The sequence below is a fragment of the Callithrix jacchus genome, chromosome 12 (assembly GCF_049354715.1).
Source record: "Callithrix jacchus isolate 240 chromosome 12, calJac240_pri, whole genome shotgun sequence".
Lineage (NCBI taxonomy): Eukaryota > Metazoa > Chordata > Mammalia > Primates > Cebidae > Callithrix > Callithrix jacchus.
The window spans coordinates 7,111,851-7,137,837 of NC_133513.1; the positions used below are offsets into that span (position 1 = coordinate 7,111,851).

Here is a 25,987-nt window from a genome sequence, read left to right on the forward strand (position 1 = left end):
GTCTCCATCCCTTGACCTTGTTATCCACCCGCCCCCACCTCCCAAAGTGCTGAGGTTACAGGCGTGAGCCACCGAGCCCAGCTGTGAAATGCCTTCATTTAAAATGTCCCCGGAGTCTCTGTTCTTCCTTCTGAGGGCAAAAACTCAAATGCACAGCCAAACACGTATTTGCCAAGTCATTGTCCGGGCCGTGCTGTGTGAGGCTCTAACAGGTGCTAGCTGGTGGAAGGATTGTTGGTGAGGACTGCAAAATCCCTGCCCCTTCCAGCGGCCAGGGCTGCCTTTCCCGTCTAAGTGACACAGCAGATAAGGAGGTCGCGCTGGGCGGGTGAGTCCCTCTAACCCGCACCGCGGGCACTGACTGCCTCTCTGCCCCCAGGCCTACGAGAAGCGCTTCCCCACCTGCCCCCAGATCCCTGTCTTCCTGGGCAGCGAGGTCCTGCGTGAGTCCCGCAGCCCCGACGGGGCAGTGCACGTGGTGGAGCGGAGCTGCCGGCTGCGCGTGGACGCCCCGCGGCTGCTGCGGAAGGTGGGCGGCCCTGGGGCTGGGGGGCGGAGGACGGGACCTGTCGCGGGGGTGCGGAAGGGCTGGAAGTTGAAGCTGGGGACCAGGGCGTAAGGGGGGGGCGGTGCCAGGAGGTGGAGCAGGGTGGGGTGGGTGGGCGTGTGACTTAATGTCCAGATGGGGGTTCCAGGGTGTGGGTGGCGGAACCCTGGTCGGGGGCCCCGGGCCCAGGTGGGGCGAGGGCTGGGCGGCTCGGCTGGGGAGTAGGGGTGGGGGTCGGGGGGCCAGGCAGGAGATGGGTGGGCGGCAGAGCCGGAGTCCGGGGTCGGGGTCCTGGGTCCGGCCTGGCTGGGAGGTGGCGTTAGGGACTTGGGGATCAGGGGAGGGGATAACTGGGGCAGGCCCGCTGGACTCGCTCTCAATTCGTGTGTGCTCCACGCTCCGCACCCACCTTCACCTCCCCCCACTTCCCTTGCAGATCGCAGGTGTCGAGCACGTGGTCTTCGTGCAGACAAACATCTTGAACTGGAAGGAGAGGACACTTCTCATCGAAGCGCACAACGAGACCTTCGCCAACCGTGTGTTGGTGAATGAGCACTGCAGCTACACGGTGAGCCCAGGACACCCTCAGCGCCCACTCCCGCCACCCGCCTGCACCCGGTGCCCACTTGCTCCCAGGACACCCTCAGCGCCCACTCCCGCCACCCGCTTGCTCCCGGTGCCCACCTGCTCCCAGGATACCATCAGCTCCCACTCCCGCCACCCGCCTGCGCCCGGTGCCCACCTGCTCCCAGGATACCATCAGCTCCCACTCCCGCCACCCGCCTGCGCCCGGTGCCCAGCTGCCCCTGCACCCACCTGGCCCTGGGACCCACCTGTGCCCAGAGCTGTGTCCCTACATTCCTTGAGCCTCTGTCCAGCCCTCTCTTCCTGGGCATTGCCAGGTAAGATGCAAAATGCTTGGTTGCCTTTGCAGTTCAGATGAAAAACCCATCATTTTTTTTAGTATGTCTCAAATATTGCTTGGGATATACTTATACTCAAAGGTTATTAGTTGTTTATCCGAAATTGAAACGTGACTAGACATCCTGTGTTTTATTGGCGAAATCTGGCAACGCTATCCCTTCCCTCCTCCTTCCCCTCCCTCTTTTCCTTCCTTCTTTCATGAAATTATGCCTCAGTTTCCCCATCTGTGAAACGGGCTTAATAATCATACCTACCACGTGGGTCGTGATGAGGATTAAATGAAGCACCCCTTAGACCAGTGCCTGGCACAGTAAGGTCTATGTAAACGTTACCTGTGAGTATAATGAATAATAATAATAATTCTCTAGCACATACGAATTGAGTACCTACTATGTGCCAGCACCCTGCCAAACGCTAAGCACCCAGCAGTGGACCAGACTGCCTAAGCACTGCCCTTACGAAGGGTCCATTCCAGTGGAACAAATTAGTGTGTATGCATTTGCCACGGTGCTAACAAGGCTGGATCCAGCACAGAGATTTGTGAGAGTCAGAGGAGGTGGGAGGGCACTGAAGCTGAGGGCTGAAGAATGAGAGGAGCTGCCCACGAAGGGCTGGGAACAGCGTTCTGGGGGTGGGAACGGCATGAATGAGGTCTGACAAGGTGAGGCCACAGGGTGTAGGTCTTGATGACTTCAGAGGCTGGAATGAGGTGCCTGCAGGGATTCACTGATGGGACCCAGCTCTGCCGCTTTCTTGCTGAGTGAGTGACAACGGGCCACACCGTCTGTATCTGTAAAATGGGTATATTGGCAGATCCTGCCTTGCTGGATTGTTTATGATAACCCCAGGATAGCAATGATACATTGTACATGCTTTTTTTTTTTTTTTTGAGACAGTGTGTCGCTCTGTGGCCTAGGCTGGAGTGCAGTGGTGTGATCTCAGCTCACTGCAACCTCTGCCTCCTGGTTCAAGCAATTCTTGTGCCTCAGATTCCCAAGTAGCTGGGATTACAGGTGTGCACACCACCACGTCCAGCTAATTTTTGGGTTTTTAGTAGAGATAGGGTTTCACTATGTTAGCCAGGCTGGTCTCAAACTTCTGGGTGCAATTGATCCTCCCATGCTGGCCTCCCAAAGTGCTGGGATTACAGGTGTGGCCCCCGCGCCCGACACCACTGCCTTGTCTTTCCACACCTCCAGCTCCTCTTCAGTCCTCCTGAAACTTGGGCTCAGGGTGTTTAGATCCTCTGGGGAGGGGTGAGTAACAGTTGTTGAAACCCCTCTTAGTGTGTTTGGTGTTTCTCAGAATGTGTTCTGTCGATAGCTGAATCGGCAGCACCTGGGCTGCTTGTGAAATCCAGATTCCAGGGACCCAACCCGGAACGGCTCAGTCAGAGGTGTCTAGGGGCAGGCCCAGGAATCTGCATATTTAACAGACTCCCTGGCTAACAGTCTGCCCCCAGACGTGAGAACCAGGTCTGGGGCCACAAAGTAGCTCCGCCAATGAACTTTTCTTTTTGCAAACATACAAATCTATAAATATGTATTGATATATAAGGATAGTAATATATCTTTATATAGACAACATATATAACTATTTTTAAAATCTGTATCTAAATTTTATGGAAGATATTGAGATATAATTTACATATTTATAGACTATATGAATGATACACTGAACAATTATATTTCTTCTCTTTTCTTTTTTGGAGATGGAGTCTTGCTCTATCACCCAGGCTGGAGTGCAGTGGATCTCAGCTCACTGCAACCTCTGCCTCCAAGGTTCAAGCGATTCTCCTGCCTCAGCCTCCAAGTAGCTGGGATTACAGGCGCCTGCCACCACGCCTGGCTAAGTTTTGGAGTTTTAGTAGAGATGGGGGTTTCACCATGTTGGCCAGGTGGTCTCCAACTCTTGACCTCAAGTGATCCACCCACCTTGGCGGGGATGAATCCTTGGCTGGGATTACAGGCATGAGCTGCCATGCCCCGCCTAAACACTTGTATTTCTATCTAATTTTCCGTGTATGCATATACTATTTAAAGGGCGGGGCTGCAGATTTGAGACCCACCTTCTCCCGGCTTCTCATGATAAGGCTCTTTGTTCCCTGACAGTTTGAACATTGTGTCGTTCTATGGTGGGGACCCCTTGGTCCTGCTACCCTCTCCAGGCTCGATCTGGTGTCCACCGCAGGCTCTGCCTGGGCCCAGGTCGGTGGGAGAGACCCAGGGGAGGACAGGGTGCCCCCGACACTGAGTCCCCAGCTTGGCCCCTGCCTGGCTTTCAGGTTCACCCTGAGAATGAAGACTGGACTTGTTTTGAGCAGTCTGCCTCGCTGGACATCCGGTCCTTCTTTGGCTTTGAAAATGCCTTGGAGAAGATTGCCATGAAGCAGTATACCGCCAACGTCAAGAGGGTAAGGAGTGGGTTGTGTTAGTCACCGGAGGTAGCAAACACAGACTTGCTCCGCTATCGACAGCCGCGTGACATCCAGCAAGACTCTTACCCTCCCTGGGCCTCAGTCTTCTTATCTGTTAAGTGGGTACTCTAGTCATGACCAAATCACTATGAGATAATGGATGGAAAGCAACTGGTCTGTAACAGGGGCACCCTAATCCTAGCGCTGGCACTGCAAGATGTCCAGGCTTATGTGGTGAATTATCTGGACACCAGGTAATTCTGTGGTGTTTTAAATTTAATTTAATTTAATGTTATTTTATTTTAATTATTATTTTTTTGAGACGGAGTCTTGCTTTGTTGCCCAGGCAGGAGTGCAGTGGCATGATCTCAGCTCCCTGCAACCTCTGCCTCCCAGGTTCAAGCGATTCTCCTGCCTCAGCCTCCCGAGTAGCTGGGACTACAGGAGCACACCACCATGCCTGGCTAATTTTTGTATTTTCAGTAGAGAAGAGGTTTTGCCATGTTGGCCAGGCTGGTCTTGCATTCCTGATCATGATCCACACTCCTCAGCCTCCCAAAGTGCTGAGATGACAGGTGTGAGCCACCATGCCCAGTCTTTTATTTTTTTAGATAAAATGATCATTGCTGTAAAGACCTCAGACCCATCCCTGAGTAAAGACCTGTTCTTGTGATGGAACAGATGAAATTTTTAATAACATTTTTATCAAATGTGTTATCAATATAAAACTTATTATTCTGAGGTGGGAGGATCACCTGAGCCCAGGAGTTTCAGAGAAGTCTAGGTGACATGGTGGACCTCATCTCTAAAAATATAAAATAAAGTAATTAGCTGGGAGTGGTGGTGGGTGTCTATAGTCCCAGCGGCTCAGGACGCTGAGGCAGGAGGATCTCACCATCTTGGGAGGTTGAGGCTACAGTAAGCCGAGATGGCGCCACCGCACCCCAGCCTTGGCAACACAGCAAAAAAATTAACAAAAACAAAAACAACTCTCAAACTGAAAAACTTATTACTGAGCTATTTTGCATTCTTTGTTTCGTACCAAGCCTTGGAAATCAGGGGGGTGTTTGACACTTGGAGCATCTCTCCCTCCCTCCCGGCCACATTCGACCACTCAATAGCTTTGTGTCGAGGCTGGGACCTGAGCCGGCTGGGGGTGACTCCTTGTGGTGACCCAGTGACCTCCCTCCATCCTGCCCCATGCTCATGTGTCTTGGGTCTCTCTGGTTTCCAGGGTAAGGAGGTGATTGAGCATTACCTGAATGAGCTCATCTCCCAGGGCACCTCACACATTCCCCGCTGGACGCCTGCCCCAGTCCGTGAGGAGGATGCCCGCAACCAGGCTGGACCAAGGGACCCCGGCTCCCTGGAGGCCCAGGGACCCACCAGTGGTTTGGGTCCTGCTCTGGAGGCAGTCGGTATGGATGGTAGGTCATGCAGCGAAGGCCACTTCAGCCCTAGGACGCTGCTGCACTTCAGCCCATGGAGGCTCTTGCTCCATGGGGGGGCCCTGGGGTGGGTGGGGGAGAATTGCCACAGGTCCTCCTGAGAACGGGTCTGGGTCTTGGAACGTGCAACCTCCTCCCTCCACTGACTGCATCTCCCTCTCTCCATCCTGGTCCAAGAGTAGAACCCATCTCTTTCTTTCTTTTTTTTTTTTGAGATCGAGTCTCACTCTGTCGCCCCGGCTGGAGTGCAGTGGCACAATCTTGGCTCACTGCAACCTCTGCCTCCTGGGTTCAAGCGATTCTTCTGACTCAGCCTTCCAAGTAGTTGGGGCCACCCAACTACTGCCCAGCTACCATGTGCCACCATGCCCAGCTAATTTTTTGTTTTTGTTTTTAGTAGAGACGAGGTTTCACCATGTTGGCTAGGATGGTCTCAATCTCTTGACCTCGTGATTTGCCCACCTCAGCCTCCCAAAGTGCTGGGATTACAGGTGTGAGCCACCACGCCCAGCTGAACCCATTTATTTCTTTTCTTTTCTTTCTTTTCTTTTTTTTTGAGGCAGGGTCCCGCTCCATCACCCAGGCTGGAGTGCAGTGGCGTGATCTCGGCTCACTGCAACCTCCACCTTCCAGGTTCAAGCGATTCTTCTGCCTCAGCCTCCTGAATAGCTGGGACTACAGGCATCTGCCACCACACCTGGCTAATTGTTTGTATTTTTGGTAGAGATGGGGTTTTACCACATTGGCCAGGCTGGTCTTGAACTCCCAAACTCAAGTGATCCACCTGCCTCAGCCTCCCAAACTGCTGGGATTACAGGCGTAAGCCATTGCACCTGGCAAAACTCATTTATTTTTAGATCAGGAATTCACCTCTGGTGCCTTGACATTGCCTCTCCCTGTTTTTACTATTTACAGACTTACCAATTATTATTAATTTACTAATGATTACAGTTGCTATTGCTACTTTAAATTATATGAGTAATGCATGATCATAATAGAAAAAAATTCCACCTGCTTGGAGGATTTAAGAAGCGAGATTCTTTTTTTCTCCCTAAAGGCTGACAATAGTTTTGTGTTTCTATGTCCTGAAGCTGTTTAGGCATATATATGCCCATAATATGCACCTATATCCACAAACATATGTGTGTACATGCATACATATATGTATGTCTTATGTTGAATACATGAGGGCACATACATTCCACTTGATATTTTGCTTTTTTTCCACTTTCAAATGTTGCCTGACAAACATCCTCAATCAGTGCCTATGTCTTCTTTTCATACTTCATAGTATGGTGTGGTTGCGCCATAGCTTACTTATTAATAATGATTTTTTTATTTATTTAGAGACAGGGTCTTGCTTTGTTGCCCAGGCTGGAGTGCAGTGGTGCAATTGTGTCTCGCCAAAACCTTGAAATCCTGGGCTCAAACGATCCTTCTGCCCCAGCTTCCTGAGTAGCTGGGACCACTATGTCTAGATAATTTATTTTTTATTTAATTATTAATTTTTTTTTTGAGACACAGTCTTACTCTGTTACCCAGGCTGGAGTGCAATGGCACAATCTCAGCTCACCACAACCTCTGCTTCCCGAGTTCAAGCGATTCTTCTGTCTCAGCCTCCCAAGTGGCTGGGATTACAGGCATGTGCCACCATCTCCAGCTAATTTTTGTATCATTAGTAGGGACAGGGTTTCACAGTGTTGACCAGGCTGGTCTCAAACTCCTGACCTCAGGTGATCCACCTGCCTTGGCCTCCCACAATGCTGGGAGTACAGGTGTGAGCTACTGTGCCCAGCCTATTTTTATTTTTTGTAGAAATGACGTCTTGCTATGTTACCCAGGCTGGTCTTGAACTCCTTGCCTCGAATGATCCTCTTGCCTTGGCCTCCCAAGTTACTGGGATTGCAGGTGTGAGCCACTGAACCTGGCCTTGATTATTTTGAATTAGTCTATTTTGCTAGTTTGCTATTGAAGGAAACAACCCTATTTAGGTTGTTTCAGTTGTTTAAAATACAAATAAGATGGCACATGTGGGTACTTAAGAATTTTTTTTAAAAGTATGTGAGTATATACAGAGCACAACATTTTCAGAGTGGAATTGCTGGTTCAAAGTTTATGTGCAAGTCAAATTGGGGTAGATTTACCCATTAGACTTCCAAAGAGGTTGTACTAATCCCTGTTCCCACCGAAAGTGTGTAACTGCCTCTATTCCTGACTTCACCCCAGCTCCCCACAAAACTTAGTAAACATTTCAAACTTCTGAAAGGCAACAAAAGTGATTGCTGGCCAATTAGTGACCATTTCTTTCATTATGAGTGAGATCAGGCATTGATTTTACATGTTTAGGGACCCTTTTCTTTTCTTTTTTTTTTAGTAGCGAATACTTGTTCTTGTCCTTTGTCCATTTTTTATTTGCCCATTGCTTTCTTATTGGTTTGTAAGAGCTCTTTGTATATTAAGGCAACCTACCCTTTGTCACCATTCAGGCTTTTATGGTCATGGAAAAAGTTCACGACGTAATGTTAAAATGAAAAATCCTAGGAAACAAACTGTATGTACACCACAAATCCAGTTCTAGGCATGCGTAAGATGTGCACTCAGGTTGATAACGTTTTTCCTTTAAGAAAAACATTTAGAAATGTTTTAGGGCCATTGCCGTGCGGGAGCATCTCTGACTCTGACAGACTTGGGTGACGGTGCCATGTAACTAGTAATGCATCTGGGGCTCTGTTTAGGGAGAATGAGGTTTGTTCATGCAACACGTATTTATTCTTTTTTTTTTCTGTCACCCAGGCTGGAGTGCAGTGGCACGATCTCAGCTCACTGCAACCTCCGCCTCCTGAGTTCAAATGATTCTCCTGCCTCAGACTCCTGAGGAGCTGAGACTACAGGCATGTACCACCATGCCTGGCTAATTTTTGTATTTTTAGTAGAGATGAGGTTTCACCGTGTTAACCAGGCTGGTCTTGAACTTCTGACCTCAAGTGATCCTCCTGCCTTGGCCTCCCAAAGTGCTGGGCTTACATGCAGCAAGTGTTTATTCTGCACCGACTGTGCATGCTGGCGGGCTGCTGTTGTACTTGCACTTTTTTTTTTTTTTTTAAACAGTGCCTTCTCCTGCTCCCTCCTGTGCACACTCTCTGTGGCCTCATCCCCTGTACCTTCCCCATTTTGCACAGGTCCGTCCTTTCTTCTCCATTGTTCTGTCTGCCAGCAGCCCAGGCACTCAGGGTGGCTGGCAGAGGACATCCACATGCCCCTCCTGTCTTCTCCTGAATCACTGAGGCTTTGTGCTCAGAAATAGAAAAAGCCTTCTTATCTGCCCCGGGGCCGGAAGGACTCGGGGAGCTCCTGCCTCCCTCGTGTTTGCTCCTCCTCCCATCTCCACTGCCTCCCTGATTCCGGCATCTCTGCCTCTAACCACACAAGGTCTGGACGATTCACCCCTCTGCCAGCATTCTCCCAGCTCTGTTTACCCAGGTGCCTCCTGCCATAGTGGTTGGCGTGACCCCTCACTCTGGGCTTTTCTGTTTTGGGGGATGCTGCTGGCCGTGCACTCAGTCTGTTTTCTTATTTAGCCATCTGTCCACAGAGAACTGGCTCTGCCCATGGAGGCTGCTGCTTTGTGTGACATCTCCGCCCACTGCTGAGGTGCCAAGAGGCCACTGCTTGCCAGCATCTGCCACCCTAATGGCTAAGACTTGGGCAACAGGACCCAGGCTTGGGGCCTGGCCTCTGCACACTGGCAACATTCTGACTGCACCCACCCAATTGTGGGGAACGAGGTTGCCCAGTGGGGCCCTCCCAGTGCTTCCCAGGCTCCTAAAGAGACACCACGGCTATGTTGCAAGGTCTAGGCTCTGTCCGTCAAAAGCCTTACACCCCTCAGTGGGGGCCATGGAGTGGGGACAGTGAAGGGAGCTGGTGTTTGTTGACCACCTCCTTCACGCTGGGCACATGACATGCATCTACCCATCCCGGTTACTCCGCCTCGCTGGGCCTCGCTTTTAGTCTTCTCTCCCTCTGTCTTTTTTCTTCTTTTTTTTTTCAAGACAGAGTCTCACTCTGCCACCCAGGTTGGAGTGGAGTGCAGTGATGTGATCTCAGCTCACTGCAATGTCCAACCCCCCCCCCCCCTCCCGGTTCAAGCGATTCTCCTGCCTCAGCCTCCCAAGTAGCTGGGACTACAGGCACCTGCCACCAGGCTCGGCTAATTTTTGTATTTTTAGTAGAGACTGGGTTTCGTCATGTTGGCCAGGCTGGTCTCAAACTCCTGACCTCAAGTGATCCATCCGCCTCGGCCTCCCAAAGGGCTGGGATTACAGCTGTGAGTCACCACACCCGTTTTATCTCTCCAAAGTGGGGATGATAGTGATGCCTGCCTCACTGCGGTGTGGGAGAGCTCTCTGAGACCAGGTGGCTTCTGAGCAGGCATCCAGTGTCAGCCCATGCTGTTAAGAATCCTTAGGACATACATCCCCAGAGGGTGGGAATTATCTTCAATCCCCAGGGTCAAAGAGGAGAAACCCCGTCTCACAGTGAGATCCGGGTTTGCCCCACGACGAGTTTTCAGAACCCCCTTGGACATGGGTTGTTGGAGAAATTAATGCATTCAGAGTCCCTGCGGGTGCTGTCTGGGGCAAGGGCCCCATCTGGCTTGGAACCACGGTTTGGAGTCAGTGAGGCAGCCAGTAAAGAAGGGCAGACAAAGCACGTGGTAAAGACACTCGGCGTCTCCCTCTTGTCCTGAAGCTCCCCCTTCTCCTCCAAGGGGACAAGCTGGACGCGGACTACATTGAGAGGTGCCTGGGCCATCTCACGCCCATGCAGGCGAGCTGCCTGATCCAGCTTCGGCACTGGTTACAGGAGACCCACAAAGGCAAGGTGGGTACAGGGGTGTCCCCTGGAGCAGTGGATGAACGGGCACTGACTGGTACTCAGCCTCGGTGTGTAGGAAGGAAAGGTGAGATGAGGTGTGATGATAAGTTGAGATGATAATGCTGACACATTACCTCTTGCTTTATTATTAATTAATTTATTTATTCTATTATTTTTGTGTGAGACAGAGTCTCACCCTGTCACCCAGGCTGGAGTGCAGTGGTGCGATCCTCACTGCAATCTCTGCCTTCTGGGTTCAGGTGATTCTTCTGTCTCAGTCTCCTGAGTAGCTGGGATTACAGGTATGCACCACCATGCCTGGAGAATTTTTGCATTTTTAGTAGAGAGAGGGTGTTACCATGTTGACAGGGCTGGTCTTGAACTCCTGGCGTCAGGTCATCCCTCTGCCTTGGCCTCCCAAAGTGCTGGGATTACAGGCGTGATTCACCATGCCTGGACCCTGCTTTATTTTTATTACATACGGTCTCATGTCTCCATAATGCACACTGTGCCTATCACAGAGAGCAGAGTGTCTTATTCTTGGCACTTGGACATTTGGAGCTGGATGGTCCTTTATGGTGGGGGGCTGCCTTGTGCATGCTGGGATGTTTAATTTCATCCTTGGCCTCCACCTGCCAGATGCCATAGCTCCCTGCCCCCATGTATGACGAGCACAAATGACTCCTGACATTGCAAAATGTCCCCTGGGGGGCAGAGTCACCTCCAGTTGAGAATTGCTTTTCTGTAGTCCCATGTGCATGAAACCGGGTACACTTTTCCCTTCCCAGAGACGTAACGCCTTTATGTGGGAGAGTTTGGATGGCACGTGGATTTTGCCTTTAGACTCCATCTCCCGTGATGTGGACAGAGACAGTGCATGTAGAGACCAAGCGTGGACTTCATATTCAGCTCTGTTGAATGAGAACTTCTTTTAGGCCGGGCACGGAGGCTCATGCCTGTAATCCCAGCACTCTGGGAAGCCGAGGCAGGTGGATCACCTGAGGTTGGAAGTTCGAGACCAGACTGATCAACATGGAGAAACCCCGTCTCTACTAAAAATACAAAAATTAGCTGGGCATAGTGGCATATGCCTGTAATCTCAGCTACTCGGGAGGCTGAGGCAGGAGAATCGCTTGAACCTGGGAGGCAGAGGTTGCGGTGAGCTGAGATCATGCCACTTCACTCCAGCCTGGGCAACAGGAGTGAAACTCCATCTCAAAGAAAAAAAGGAATTTTTTTTTTTTTTTGAGACGGATTCCCACTCTGTCGCCCAGGCTGGAGTGCAGTGGTGCAATCATAATTTACTGTAGTCTCGACCTCCTGGGCTTAAGTGATCCTCCCACCTCAGCCTTCTGAGTAGCTGGGACTATAGGCATGCACCATCATACCCAGCTAATTAAATTTTTTTTTTTTTTTTTTTTTTAGCAATAGGGTCTTACTATGTTGCCCTGGCTGATTTTGAACTCCTGCGCTTGAGTGATACTTCTGCCTCAGTGTCTCAAAGTGCTGGGATTACAGGGGCGAGAGACTGCACCCAGACAATAAGTTTTATTTTTATTTTTATTTTTTCTTATTTTAGTTTTTTTGAGATGGAGTTTTGCTCTTGTTGCCCAGGCTGGCGTGCAATGGCATGACCTTAGCTCAGTGCAACCTCTGCCTCCTGAGTTCAAGTGATTCTCCTGCCTCAGCCTCCTGAGTAGCTGGGATTTACTCAGGAGTAAATCAAAAATTTAGCTGAGCGTGGTGGTGCATGCCTGTAGACCCAGCTACTTGGGAGGCTGAGGTGGGAGAATTGCTTGAACCTGGGAGGCATGCCCAGCTAATTTTGTATTTTTAGTAGAGATGAGGTTTCTCCCTGTTGGTCAGGCTGGTTTCGAACTCCCAACCTCAGGTGATCCACCCTCCTTGATCTCCCAAAGTGTTGGGATTACAGGCATGAGCCACTGAGCCCGGCCTCGTTTTGTGCAATTTTTTGTATTTTGAGACAGTGTCTCACTCTGTCGCCCAGGCTGGAGTGAAGTGGTGCCTTCTCGACTCACTGCATCCTCCAACTCCTGGTCTCAAGCGATCCTCCCACCTCAGCCTCCCAAGTAGCTAGGACTGCAGGCATGCACTGCCATGCTGAGCTAATCTCTGTACTTTTTATAGAGTTAGGGTCTCACCATGTTTCTGATTCTGTAGTTTTATCTGCCGGGTCAGGGAATACCATTCTGCGGGCTTTTTACTTCTTTGTCTCTCAGATTCCCAAAGATGAGCACATCCTTCGCTTCCTGCGGGCTCGTGACTTCCACCTGGACAAGGCCCGGGAAATGCTGTGCCAGTCCCTGAGCTGGCGGAAGCAGCACCAGGTGGATCTCCTCCTTCAGACCTGGCAACCCCCCGCCCTGCTGGAGGAGTTCTATGCTGGGGGCTGGCATTACCAGGACATCGGTGCGTGCCTCCACCCATATCATGTGTAGGGCATACTTTGGGCACTGCCAAATGCACTTTATTTATTTATATTTAGAGAGGGACTCTTACTCTGTTGCCCAGGCTGGAGTGCAGTGGTGCCATCTCAGCTCACTGCAAACTCCGATTCCCTGGTTCAAGTGATTCTCCTGCCTCAGCCTCCCCAGTAACTAGGATTACAGGTACCCGCCACCACACCGGGCTAATGTTTTTGTATTTTTAGTAGAGACAGGGTTTCATCATATTGGCAAGGCTGGTTCCAGACTCCTGATCTCAAGTGATCTGCCTGCCTCAGCCTCCCAAAGTGTTGGGATTGTAGGGGTGAGCCACCCACCCAGCCCAAACGTGCTTTAAACGGCAGGTTCATGTTAACATCTTACTGTTTTTCCTTTTGCCTTTTCCGAGCATCTAGAAATGCTCTGAAGTGACAGTCTAGCTAGGAAGAACCAGAGCTGGAAGGCTCTGGGGCTTGAGGAAGAGACATTTCTCCTCTGGGTTAAGTGAGCCCACCGTTACTTGTGATGGGATAATTGTGACTGTCTCCGTAACAGGTGCATACATTTCATACACATTTCCGAGGGCAGCCATAGCAAATTACCACAAACTTGATGGCTTAAAACAGTATAAATGTGTTTCTCACAGTTCTCCAGGCCAGAAGTCTGGAGTCAAGGTGTCAGCAGGGCTTGCTCCCTCTGAAAGTTCTAGGGGAGCTGGGCATGGCAGCTCACACCTATAATCTCAGCACTTTGGGAGGCCGAGGCAGGCAGATCACCTGAGGTGGGGAGTTCGAGACCAGCATGACCAACATGGAGAAACCCGATGTCTACTAAAAATACAAAATTTGCCAGGTGTGGTGGCACATGCCTGCACTCCCAGCTACTCGGGAGGCTGAGGCAGGAGAACTGCTTGAATCTGGGAGACAGAGGTTGCGGTGTGCCTAGATCACTCCTCTGCACTCCAGCCTGGGTGACAGAGCGAAACTCTGGCTCAAAAAAAAAAAAGTTCTAGGGAAAATCCTTCCTTGCTGTTCCCAGCTTCTGGTGGCCCCAGGTGTTCCTTGGCTGGTGGCAGCTCCACTCCAGTCTCTGCCTCTCTCCTCACATGACCTTCTCCTCTGTGTCTGTGTGTCCTCGCCTCTTCAAATAAGGACCCCAGGTCACTGGATTTAGGGCTCACCCCAAATTCAGTGTAATTTCATCTTGAGATCCTTCACTAATTACACCGGCACAGACTCTATTTCCAAGCAAGGTCACTTTTTTTTTGAGGTGGAGTCTCGCTCTGTCACCCTGGCTGGAGTGCTTTGATGTGATCTCAGCTCACTGCAACCTCCACCCTCCACATAGTGAAACTCTGTCTCTACTAAAAATACAAAACTTTAGCTGAGCATGGTGGTGCATGCCTGTAGTCCCAGCTACTTGGGAGGCTGAGGAGGGAGAATCGCTTGAACCTGGGAGGCAGAGGTTGCAGTGAGCTGAAATTGCTTCTCTGAACTCCAGCCTGGGTGATACAGCGAGACTCTATCTCAAAAACCAATCAACCGACAAACAAAAAACCCCACTTAAAACAAGGTTATGCATTGATTGGTTGACAAAAAGCATTATGGGGCTGGGTATGGTAGCTCATGCCTGTAATCCCAGCACTTTGGGAGGCCAAGGCAGCAGATCACCTGAGGTCAGGAGTTCGAGACCAGCTTGGTCAACATGGGAAACCCTATCTCTACTAAAAAAAAAAAAAAAAAAAAAAATACAAAAATTAAAAATTAGCCCGGTATGGTGGTGCATGCCTGTAATCCCAGCTACTCGGGAGGTTGAGGCAGGAGAATCGCTGGAACCCAGGAGGTGGAGGTTGCAGTGAGCCAAGATCGTGTTACTGCACTCCAGCCTGGGTGACAAGAGTGAGACTCTGTCTCCAAAAAAAAAGCATCATGACTGGAGACTTTCGGGAACCTGGTCCTGTTATTTTCCTAGAAACGGTGGTTGTAATTCAATGTTCACTATGGCTTTAGAGAGCATGGTTATCGTCTAATTACTCTAGTGAATACGAGAATCTGCGGTATTAGTAAATAATTCTTCATGTTTCCTTTGTGCTCCAGGTGACAGAAAGCTAAGAGCTAAATTGTGCCCACTCTCTCTGTAGTCCTTCATTCCATGGGTCCTATCCTCTGTAAACTGGTTTTGAATGAACTACTTATCGTAGAACAGTTTTGTTTGACAGAAAAGTCGCCAAGATAGTACTGAGAGTTCCTATATGCCTCTCGCCGGGTTTCGCCTGCGGTGCACCTCCTTGTGCTTGCTCATTTATTTATTTAGAGATAGACTCTTGCTCTGTCATCCTGCAGTGACCCTGCTCTGTTACTGCTGGAGTGATCATAGCTCACTGCAACCTCCACCTCCTGGGCGCAAGTGATCCTCCCACCTCAGCCTCCCCAAAATGCTGGGATTTCAGGTGTGAACCTGATAGAATAAACTTGTCCTTATTTTAACACTTCTGTTTTTCTGCCTTTTATGATCAGTGGTGTCAGCCCCTCTTTTTTCTGTTGCTCTGTTGCCAGGCTGGAGTACAGTGGTGCAATCATAGCTCACTGCAGCCTTAACCTCCTGGGCTCAAGCAATTCTCCCACCTCATCCTCCCGAGTAACTGGGACTACAGGTGTGCCCCACCACACCCAGCTATTTTTAACAATGTTTTGTAGAGAAGGGTTCTTCCTCTCTTGCCCAGGCTGGTCTCAAACGCCTGTGTTCAAGCAATCCTCTGCCCCAGCCTCCTAAAAAGCCGGGGTTATAGGTGTGAGCCACTGCGCTGGCCCTTATCCTCATTGTAACAATTCCGTTTTCCCACCTTTCACAATAAGTGGCATCAGCCCCTCTTGGAAGCAGCCGGAGTGTTAGTAAGTGAAGGCTGGATCAGGCCTTGGCGGGCTGCGGCCTGAGGAGGTGAGGCCCTCACCTGCAGCTGTGACCTGCCCCTTCCTCAGCAGCCCTCGAAATAACGAGCTGTTCTTTTTGCTTGGCCCCATCCACAAAGACGGCCGCCCCCTCTACATCCTCCGCCTGGGCCAGATGGACACCAAGGGCTTGATGAAGGCTGTGGGGGAGGAGGCGCTGCTGCGGCACGTGAGTCAGGGGCCTCGTTCCTGGACCCCGTGGCCGGGCCGGGCCTGGGAAGGGCTGCGTGGGGTGGAGCAGCAAGCTGGACATACAGCAGCACTGTCTCTCCCTTCCAGGTTCTCTCTGTCAACGAGGAAGGACAGAAGCGCTGTGAGGGGAGCACAAGGCAGCTGGGCCGTCCCATCAGGCAAGAACTTGGGCTGGGCACAGATCCTCCCTAAACAGCAAAGACACAGGTTGGAGGGGGTCCACTGTGCGTGTGCGCTGTGCCGGGCAGCGTGCTAGGGGCTTAATTCTCTCCCGGTTCCCACGGTGGTCTTCTGGGCCTCAAGACAGGGCCCGTAAGCACCCCCATTTTTATGCATGAGGAAACTGAGACTCAGAATGGTAATCCCATCAAAGCTTGCGAGCTGCTCACGGCCGAGCTGGATTTGAACCTGGGGTCCCGTCTGGCTTCTGGCTCAAAGACTTTATCCTGCCACTCTGCTCAACAATCTCCTTGACTTTGCTTTTTGACATCGGCTCTCTACCACGTGTTCTTGGCTCTGTCTCCCAGCACAGGCCAACCTCCAGGCTGCCACGGCACATCCAGGCACCCAGTGTCCTCTGCAGGCACCCACTATCCTCTGACTCCCCCGCATTGCTTTTCCTGAGCTGAGTTCCCCAGAGCCAGTACTTATGGTGGCATCGCCCCCAAAGGCGGCAAACCATTCTAAGCAGCAGCTTCCTCTTCTGCAAAGTAGCTTTTTTTTTTTTCTGAGACAGGCACTCACTCTGTCACCCAAGTTGGAGTGCAGTGGCACAATCACAGCTCACTGCAGCCTCGACCTCCTGGGCTCAAGCCATCCTCCCACCTCAGCCTCCCAGGTAGCTGGGACGGCAGGTGTGCCCCACCATGCCCAGCTAATTTTTGTATTTTTACTAGAGGTGGGGTTTCATTATGTTGGCCAGGCTGGTCTCTGGAGATTTTCTCAGGAGATAGATGTTGGGGTGGGAGTGGGAATCAATCAGTTAGTGTCCTGGCTGGAAGCATAATTCACCCCAGATGGCTCATATGGGGAGGTGTCATGAAGGGACGCTTTGCAGAGGTGTGCGCAGGTTTGAGGAAACAAATCTGACATGAAGAGGCTTCCAGGCACCAGCCGCTGCAGTCAAACACTTATTTCCCTAATGAATGAGTACTAACGAAACGGAGGCACAGAGTAGTTAAGGACTTCACCAAGGTCACACAGCAACTGGGATTCGAACCTGGCCGCCTGACTGTGGAGTGCGTGCTCTTGGCATCTCTGCTCTATTTAGTAGTTAGCATCTTTTCAACGGTGAACTCGTTTATGCCTGAGGTTGCAAGTTTGTGAATTTTTGCAATCAGACCTTGGTGATGAGACCGAGCAGGAGGATAGGAATAACTTCTACGCGCTGAGCATTCCACTCATGGGACACTAAGTCTAAATGGCCACTCGTGATAACCAGCAATTTTTTTTTTTTTTTTTTTTTTTAAAGACAGGGTTTCACCATGTTGGCCAGGCTGGTTTTGAACTCCTGGCCTCAGGTGATCCACCTGCCTCAGCCTCCCAAAGTGCTGGGATTATAGGCGTGAGCCACAGCGCCCAGCCATGATAACGAGCTTTAATTGAGGGCATGCAGCACGCCCGTCCTTGCAGAGAGCTTTGTATATACCATGTCACTTGATCCTAACAGCAATTGCTTCAGATGGGAATTATTACTCCCTTTGCCACTGTCCTAGAGAAAGGGTGAGTCTGTGCCCCTGACCTGAGGCTCTCAGGAATGGAGGTGAGACTTGAATTCGGGTGCTTGGCCCCGAAGTCCACACTCTGATCCTCTTTGCTGCACGGGCTCCCTACTGTGGCAGGACCCCCCCTCTGCTCCCAGCCCCGCCTCTCGGAGCCTCTCTGTTCATCCCCTGTGGGGAGGGTGTTGGTAGCCCCAGGAGGTAGCAGAGCCAGGTGGAGTTGGGGCCTTTTCTCCCGCAGCTCCTGGACCTGCCTGCTGGACTTGGAGGGACTCAACATGCGGCACCTGTGGCGTCCAGGGGTGAAGGCCCTGCTGCGGATGATTGAGGTGGTTGAAGACAATTACCCAGAGACCCTGGGCCGGCTGCTTATTGTGCGAGCCCCCCGAGTCTTTCCGGTGCTCTGGACGCTGGTAAGAGTCGGAGCCTGGGCCGGGCTCCTCCTGGGGGCCGAGCACAGCACAGAGGGCAGTGGGGCTGGGGACAGGGGAGGGCCCTGCACGACGGGATTGCAGGTTCCTCATCCATCTCTTGCTTATGACGTTCCCTGTTGAACTGGCCTGTCTCCTGCCATGCCAAGGACGCCTTCCTTCCTTCTCTCCCTCCTCTTTCCTTCCTTATCAACATGTGGCTTAGAGCTCAGTGTCAAAATGGATTCCATTTGGAAAAAACAAACTGTGGCATACTGTTCCATCCACATGATGGAATAGCATTCGCCCATAAAAAGGAAGGATCCATTCTCCAACACGGAGAGGGCTTGAAAACATGACACTCAGTGAAAGACGAGACACAGAAGTCCATGCACTGTGTGATCTCCTTTATATGAAGTGTGCAGAATAGAGCCAGGCGCAGTGGTTCACGTTTGTAATCCCAGCACTTTGGGAGGTCGAGGTGGGCAGATCACCTGAGGTCAGGAGTTCAAGACCAGCCTGGCCAATATGGTGAAGATACAAAAGTACAAAACTAAAATAAAATACAAAATTAGCCAGGCGTGGTGGTGGGTGCTATAATTCCAGCAACTTGAGAGGCTGAGGCAGGAGAATCACTTGAACCCGGGAGATGGAGGTTGCAGTGAGCCAAGATTGCACGATTGCACTCCAGCCTGGGTGACAGAATGAGACTCTGTCTCAGAAATAAAAACGAAAAGAAATGTGCAGAATAGGCAAATCCATAGAGATAGAGTGCAGATGGGTGGTTACATGGGCTGGGAGCGGGGAGATTCGAAGTGACTGTGGGGTGGGAATGGGGTTTCCTTCTGGGGAGATGAACGTGTCTAGATAGAGGTGCTGGTGAGTGCATGAAAGCCACTGAATTGTGCACTTTATAAAGATTAATTCTTTGTTATATGAATTATATCTCAATTAAAAAAATACATTCCCATCTTGCCTTTGTGTCCGCATTGCAGATCAGCCCCTTCATCAATGAGAACACCAGGCACAAGTTTCTCATCTACAGTGGCAGCAACTACCAGGGACCTGGGGGCCTTGTGGACTATCTGGATAGAGAAGTGATCCCTGACTTCCTTGGGGGAGAGAGTGTGGTGAGGCATCCGCGTCCGCAGCCAGACTGGGCTGGAGGAGGGGGCCCGCCTGGCCGGGAGGCTGGGATTCCCAGAATGGGGCTGGGAGGTGGAGGAAGGCTGGGTGCTGCACGTGCGCTCTGCCTGGGGAGGGCCTTGCTGGCTCCCAGCAGCCACGGGGCTCGCTTTAGAAGCTGCTTCAAAGAGAGGTGATGCCTTTCTGAGGTTGGGCTTACCTTGGATCCTTCAAACATAGTGAGTGAGATAGAAGTTTCTGGAAGCCTAAAGACAAGGGCAGTCAAAGGCTTACTCATTCTGTATTCCCATCAAAGATATCGCTAAACAGCAGTGAGTTTCTTTTTGTTTTTTAGATGGAGTTTCACTCTTTTTGCCCAGGCTGGAGTGCAGTGATGCGAACTCAGCTCACTGCAACCTCCGCCTCCTGGTTTCAAGCAATTTTCCTGTCTCAGCCTCCCAAGTAGCTGGGATTACAGGCATGAGCTGCCACACCCAGCTAATTTTGTATTTTTAGTAGAGATGGGGTTTCTCCATGTTGGTCAGGCTGGTCTCGAACTCCCGACCTCAGATGATCTGCCCATCTTGGCCTCCCAAAGTGCTGGGATTACAGGCGTGAGCCCCTGTGCGCGGCCGCAACGGTGAGTTTACCTGCTTACTCCCTGCAGGGGATGTGACTGGAATGTCTCTGCAGCTCTGAACCCTGGAGCTAGAACTGGTCTCCAACCCATAGCCACACAGCCTGAGATGATCAGGCCACCGCTTCAAGGGAGGCAGTGTCCAGAACCCTTTTCCTGCCTACCCCGGGGGTGAAATGACAGACTGGGGTGATCCTAGCTGGGGAACCTAGCTGGAGATGACCCTGTCATCTCATATGGCCACCAGTGGCCCGGGCCCTCTTCCCGTCTAACAGAAGGAAATACCAAACAGCGAGCTTGCATCATTTCTGGATTTAAAAAAGTCTTTTCCTAGGAATTTTTCCAGGCTTGTCTGCTCTCTCCGTTTGTGACACGCGGCACACACGACTTATTTTTAGCAAACAGGCCTACAGATCTGAGAGTGACTTACGGAAGGACACGGAAGGGTGGCCTTGCTTGTTGATTTCAGTGTTTCTGCAAGTGAAACATGGCGGGGGGAATCGTTGCTTGGTGGTGGCAGGGGGGTCTGCCAAGACCTGGCTGTCCAGGGTGCCTTTGGTTTGGGGAAATCTGTCAATTAGCATAGTGCAGCGACGGTTCCGCCCCGATTTCTAGGGGTGGTAAGAGGCAGCTGCTATGGGGTGTGGTGTGGAGAGGCTCCCAGCCTGGCCATCAGTCCAGCACCAGGGTAAAGGGACATGAGCATGGGGCTCTCATGAACGTGGGTTTCTCACTCGCTTTCTGCTGTGTGATCGCGGGTGAGTGGCCTGACTTCTCTGAGCCTCCATTCCTTCTTCTGTGAAACGGGAAGAATAATAGTCTCCATTGCATTGGTGGGCCTGGGGATTTAATTGGGTCAGGGAAGCCCACAGCCCAGTCAGTAAGGGGTTGCTGTTACGAATGGCTTTGGGGTCACACGGCACCCTCCTGTGGGTCAGGCCAGCCAGGCTTCCACTGGCCCTGACCTGCTGCCCTTTATCTCTCACCTGCAGTGTAACGTCCCCGAAGGAGGGCTGGTCCCCAAGTCCCTCTACATGACGGAAGAGGAGCAGGAGCATGCAGACCAGCTGCGGCAGTGGAGCGAGACCTACCATTCAGCCAGTGTGCTCCGAGGTGCCCCTCACGAGGTGCCAGGGGGACCTGGTCGGGGGAGAGTCTGTTGGGCTGTGGTGTCTGTCATCTTAGGTCAGGTGACCCCAAAACACAGCCTGAGATGAGGATTAAGGATGTTTTTTTTCCGAGACTGAGTCTCACTGTGTTACCCAGGGTAGAGTACAGTGGCCCGATCCTCGCTCACTACAACTTCCACCTCCCAGGTTCAAGCAATTCTCCTGCTTCAGCTTCCTGAGTAGCTGGGATTACAGTTGCCAGCCACCACACCCGGCTATTTTTTTTTTTTTTTGTATTTTTAGTAGAGATGGGGTTTCACCACTATTCAACACTCTGCTTCTTCTTTTTTTTTTTTTTTGAGATGGAGTTTTGCTCTTGTTACCCAGGCTGGAGTGCAATGGCGCGATCTCGGCTCACTGCAACCTCCACCTCCTGGGTTCAGTCAATTCTCCTGCCTCAGCCTCCTGAGTAGCTGGGATTACAGGCACGCACCACCATGCCCAGCTAATTTTTTGTATTTTCAGTAGAGACGGGGTTTCACCATGTTGACCAGGATGGTCTCGATCTCTTGACCTCGTGATCCACCCGCCTCGGCCTCCCAAAGTGCTGGGATTACAGGCGTGAGCCACCGCGCCCAGCCTGCTTCTTTTTTTCTAGTGATGTGGTCTTGCTCTGTTGCCCAGGCTGCAGTGCAGTGGCACTATCTCGGCTCACTGCAACCTCTGCCTCCTGGGTTCAAGCGATTCTCGTGTCTCAGCCTCCTGAGTAGCTGGGATTACAGGTGTGTGCCACCACGCCTGGCTAATTTTGTATTTTTAGCAGAGACGGGGTTTTGCCTTGTTGATCAGGCTGGTCTCGAACTCCTGACCTCAAGTGGTCCGCCTGCCTCAGCCTCCCAAAGTGCTGGGATTACAGGCATGAGCCACCGAGCCCCTCCGAGACGAGGATTCTTATGCCTGAGAACTGTTGCAGGCCACGTCTCAGGAGAACACTAAGAAAAGGAGGGCATTCCTGTAGGGAACAAGCACGTGGCCTGGGAAAGGAGACCTCAGCGGTCACCCGCAGCCCCCCTGCCACCGTCTTCCCAACCCCAGCTCTTCCGTCTTGGCTGTGCCTCTCAGACCTTGCCTGTCTCCATGCAGGTGGCCGTGGAGATTCTGGAAGGGGAGTCGGTCATCACCTGGGACTTTGACATCCTGCGAGGGGATGTGGTGTTCAGCCTGTATCACACCAAGCAGGTGCCCAGGCCGGGTGCCCGGGACCCTGGGACCAGGGCCAGCGGGCAGCTGATTGACAAAGGCTGGGTCCTGGGCAGGGATTACAGCCGTGTGGAGGCTCCCCTCGTCTGCCGGGAAGGGGAGAGCATCCAGGTTTGCATTCTCTGGATCCCTCATTCACTCACCAGGCAGCACTGAGTGTCTGCCATGTGCCATGCTCCTGGGCATGCAGCAGAGGACAGATGGGCTGCTGGTCCCCAGCCTTGGGGACCCTGCAGGACAGGGTGGAGGAAAGACACACAGCGTCTCATGTAATGAAGGGCTCACCCGCCCAACGGCAGGCAGCTGATGCAGCATTGAGAAAGCATGAGAGGCGGGTGTCTTGGGGAGGAGCACAGGGTTTGGAGCCTCAGTTTCCCCATCTGAGAAATGGGAATCCTAACAGGATCTAAGTGTATTTGTTTCCTGGGGCTGCAGTAATGAATTATCACAAACTGGGTGGCCTAAAACAGCAGAAATGTATCGCTCACATCCAAGCCCAAGGTGTGGGCAGGCCCACGCTCCCTCTGACGGCTCCAGGGAGGGGTTCATTCTGTGCCTGTGTCCTAGCCTTGGGTGGTTCCTGGCAATCCTGGGTCTTACTGGTGGGTGGATGCATCATCCCAATCTCTGCCCCTGTCCTTGTAGGGCTTTCTCCTCTGTCTGTCTCTCTTCTGAGTCTCAAACCTCCCTCTCTCCTGTAACGACATCAGCCACTGCCTTTAAGACCCACCCTAAATCCTGATTTGTTTTTTTTTAAGAGACAGGGTGTCACTCTATCCATCATCAGGACACGGTTGCAGAGCTGGGAGTGCAGTGGTGCGATCACAGCTCACTACAGCCTCCACCTCCCGGCCTCAAGCTATCCTCCTATCTCAGCCTCCTGAGTAGCTGGAACTACAGGTGCCGCCACCATGCCCAGCTAAACTTTGTATTTTTTGCAGAGATGGGGTCTTGCTATGTTGCCCAGGCTAGTCTTGAACACCTGAGCTCAAGCTATCCTCCCCCTTTAGCCTCCCAAAGTGCTGGGATTAGAGGTGTGAGCCACTTTGGCTGGCCTCACCCTGAATCCTTAACCACAAAGGCTCTGTTTTCAAATAAGGTCATGTTCTGAGGTTCTGGTTGGACATGAATTTTGGGGGTACACTGTTCAACCCACTGCATTAACTCACGCAGGGGGGCAGGATGAGTGTATTGGAATTTGAAGTCCAGGTCACCTGCGTGCATTGAAGTGGCTTCAATATGGAAGAAGACCTTGAGTTGTGGCTGGGTCTGGGAGGATGTGAGAGGGGCTGACATTCCAGGTGGAAGGAACAGAAAGAACAAAATGGAAGCCGCAGGGAGAGGGTGGGTGGACAAGAGGGCAGCATGAGGACTGCAGGAGGGTCAGAAGTTAGTTTGGATGGAAGGGAAAGTGCTAAGGTCCTGAGGTCAGTAATCAGATTTCTGACGCACACTGCGGGTTCAGAACGGATGCAAAAGAAACTGTAGGTCTTGGGCTGGGCATGGTGGCTCACTCCTGGAATCCCAGCAGTTTGGGAGGCCAAGGCAGGTGGATCACCTGAGGTCAGGAGTTCGAGACCAGCCTGGCCAAGATGGTGAGACCCCATCTCTACTGAAAAAACGATATATATATATCTCCAGGTCTGGTGGCATGCACCTGCAATGCCAGCTATTGGGAGACCGAGGCAGGAGAATTGCTTGAACTTGGGAAGTGGTGGTTGCAGTGAGCTGAGATTGCGCCACTGCACTCCGGCCTGGGCAAGAAGAGTGAAACTGCGTCTCAAAAAAACCAAACGAACAAAGCAACTGTAGTCTTGGAACAGAACTTGGATATGTAACCAGAATATGGGCTGCCCCCATTGGCCCCCACATTCTCCAGGAGGCCAGCGTTGCAAGTGGATCGTCACTCTCTGACCCCCCAAATTACACATGCACACATGAAGCACCAGCTCCAGGAGCACTGGCGGACGCTGGCGATCTCACTGAAGTCTCCCGGGGGGAGAGGGCAGGGGGCTGTCCTGCACACGCCCCTCACTGCCACCCCTGGATCCCACTGAACATCTCAATCCAGGCCAAACCAAAGTTGCTCTTCTTTTTTTCTATTTTTTTTGAGATAGAGTTTTGCTTTTGTTGCTCAGGCTGGAGTGCAATGGCGCAATCTTGGCTCACTACAACCTCTACCACTCGGTTTAAGAGATTCTCCTGCCTCAGCCTCCTGAGTAGCTGGGCTAACAGGCATGCGACACCACATCTGGCTAATTTTTTGTGTTTTTAGTAGAGACAGTGTTTCTCCATGTTGGTCAGGCTGGTCTCGAACTCCCAACTTCAGGTGATCTGCCTGCCTCGGCCTCCCAAAGTGCTGGGATTACAGGCGAGAGCCACTGCATCTGGCCACACAAAGTTGCTCTTCTTGTAAAAAACGGACACTTCCCTTTCCCACTCTTCCTGACCCCTCTGCAAATTCTCCCTCAGCACCTGTGAGCTCCTGGTCCAAATCCCTCTCCTAATCCCCTTGGTTTGCAAATCCTGCTCAGCAGGGCGAAAGCCCCGCCAAATCCAGGTGTTTAAGAGCCTCTGTTATCCTGCAATTGCACCCCCACCCTGAGGCTTCAGCTCCTCCCCAGATTAAGAGGGAGGCTCTGGTCCCAGGATACAGGGGTAATAGCAATGATGGCTTCCAGAGGTCCTGACAGGAGGATTTGCCGGTGGACTAGTGAAAGGGATAGAGCGAGAAGAGCCCCATTTCCCAAGCCTAGTGATGAGAAGCCCCAGAAGGCTCAGCCCCCTTGACCTGTCCTCAGGAAGATCCGGGGCCTCAGGGCGGGGCTGCTGTGTTTCAGGGCTCCCATGTGACCCGGTGGCCCGGAGTCTACCTGCTGCAGTGGCAAATGCACAGCCCCCCTGGCAGCGTGGCCTGCAGCCTCCCAGGAGTGGACGATGTCCTGACGGCTCTGCACAGCCCGGGCCCCAAGTGCAAACTTCTGTACTACTGTGAGGTGCTCGCCTCCGAGGACTTCAGGTAGGAGGGCCGGGGAGAGGGCGCCTGGGCAGGATGGGCACTGGGGCTGTTTACAGTGCAGATGCCTGGGCGCTGGTCTCCCAGCTGGGCCGGCTTCTCCCGGGGCGGGGGCCCAGTGTGGGCATGGATGGAGTTCTTAGGCAACCCAGCCCCCAACTAGGGCATGAAGATGGCCCAGCTCTGTGTCTCAAACTCCACTTTGGAAGCAGGGCCTTTCCTTCAAATGAAACCCTGGAGTTGCTGGAGGGGAGAAGGGGAGTCTGAAACCCTCTCATGTGGGCCTCCTCTCACTCCTAGAATTCCATGGAATGTTCTAGAATATTCTAAAAGAGTGCCTTTTAGACAACCCTCCTGAAGTTGCTTGCTTTCAGACAGACAGGGAAGTCCAGTGGTTAAGACCTCCAGCACTTCCTGGTTGCTGTGTGACCTCAGGCAAATCACTTTACTTCTCTGAGCCTCAGGTGCGTCATTCCTTAGATGGGAACCTCTGGAGCCCAGCCCTGTGGGTGTATCATGAGGATGAGATGGTTGGGGGAAGCTGCCTGTCCCCTGGGCATGCAGTATGCATGCCGCAGCAGAAACCAAGGAGAAGGTCTGGAGGTGGAGAAGGCAATTTCTTCAAGGTTTTACACTTTATAAAAGAGAACATGAATTCACACCCTGCTTTGTGATGGATCTGCGTTAGTTTTCATCTAAAAATAATACTTTAAATTCTTTTTATTTAATTAATTTATTTATTTTGAGATGGAGTCTCACTCTGTTGCCCATGATGGAATGCAATGGCGCGATCTCAGCTCACCACAACCTCCGCCTCCCAGGTTCAAGTGATTTTCCTGCCTCAGCCTCCTGACTAGCTAGGATTACAGGCATGCACCACCACCCCCAGCTAATTTTGTATTTTTAGTAGAG

At 51.8% G+C, this 25,987-nt stretch overlaps 1 protein-coding gene across 5 annotated transcripts in view; it reads left to right on the plus strand.

Moving 5' to 3' along the window:
* The window catches only part of SEC14L5 (SEC14 like lipid binding 5), a 59,619-nt gene that overhangs the window by 27,677 nt on the left and 5,955 nt on the right, over positions 1-25,987 (plus strand). For 3 of the 5 annotated variants that reach the window (XM_035266869.3, XM_078344595.1, XM_035266868.3), the window contains 13 exons: positions 380-529; positions 984-1,115; positions 3,756-3,884; positions 5,122-5,314; positions 10,107-10,219; positions 12,454-12,643; positions 15,686-15,774; positions 15,885-15,955; positions 17,760-17,931; positions 18,924-19,058; positions 20,683-20,817; positions 21,943-22,170; positions 24,900-25,078. In XM_035266869.3, the coding sequence (XP_035122760.1) occupies positions 380-529; positions 984-1,115; positions 3,756-3,884; positions 5,122-5,314; positions 10,107-10,219; positions 12,454-12,643; positions 15,686-15,774; positions 15,885-15,955; positions 17,760-17,931; positions 18,924-19,058; positions 20,683-20,817; positions 21,943-22,170; positions 24,900-25,078 (1,916 nt within the window). The remainder of the gene's footprint in view (positions 1-379; positions 530-983; positions 1,116-3,755; positions 3,885-5,121; positions 5,315-10,106; positions 10,220-12,453; positions 12,644-15,685; positions 15,775-15,884; positions 15,956-17,759; positions 17,932-18,923; positions 19,059-20,682; positions 20,818-21,942; positions 22,171-24,899; positions 25,079-25,987) is intronic. The other 2 variants (XM_078344596.1, XM_078344594.1) reach the window with 1 other exon arrangement.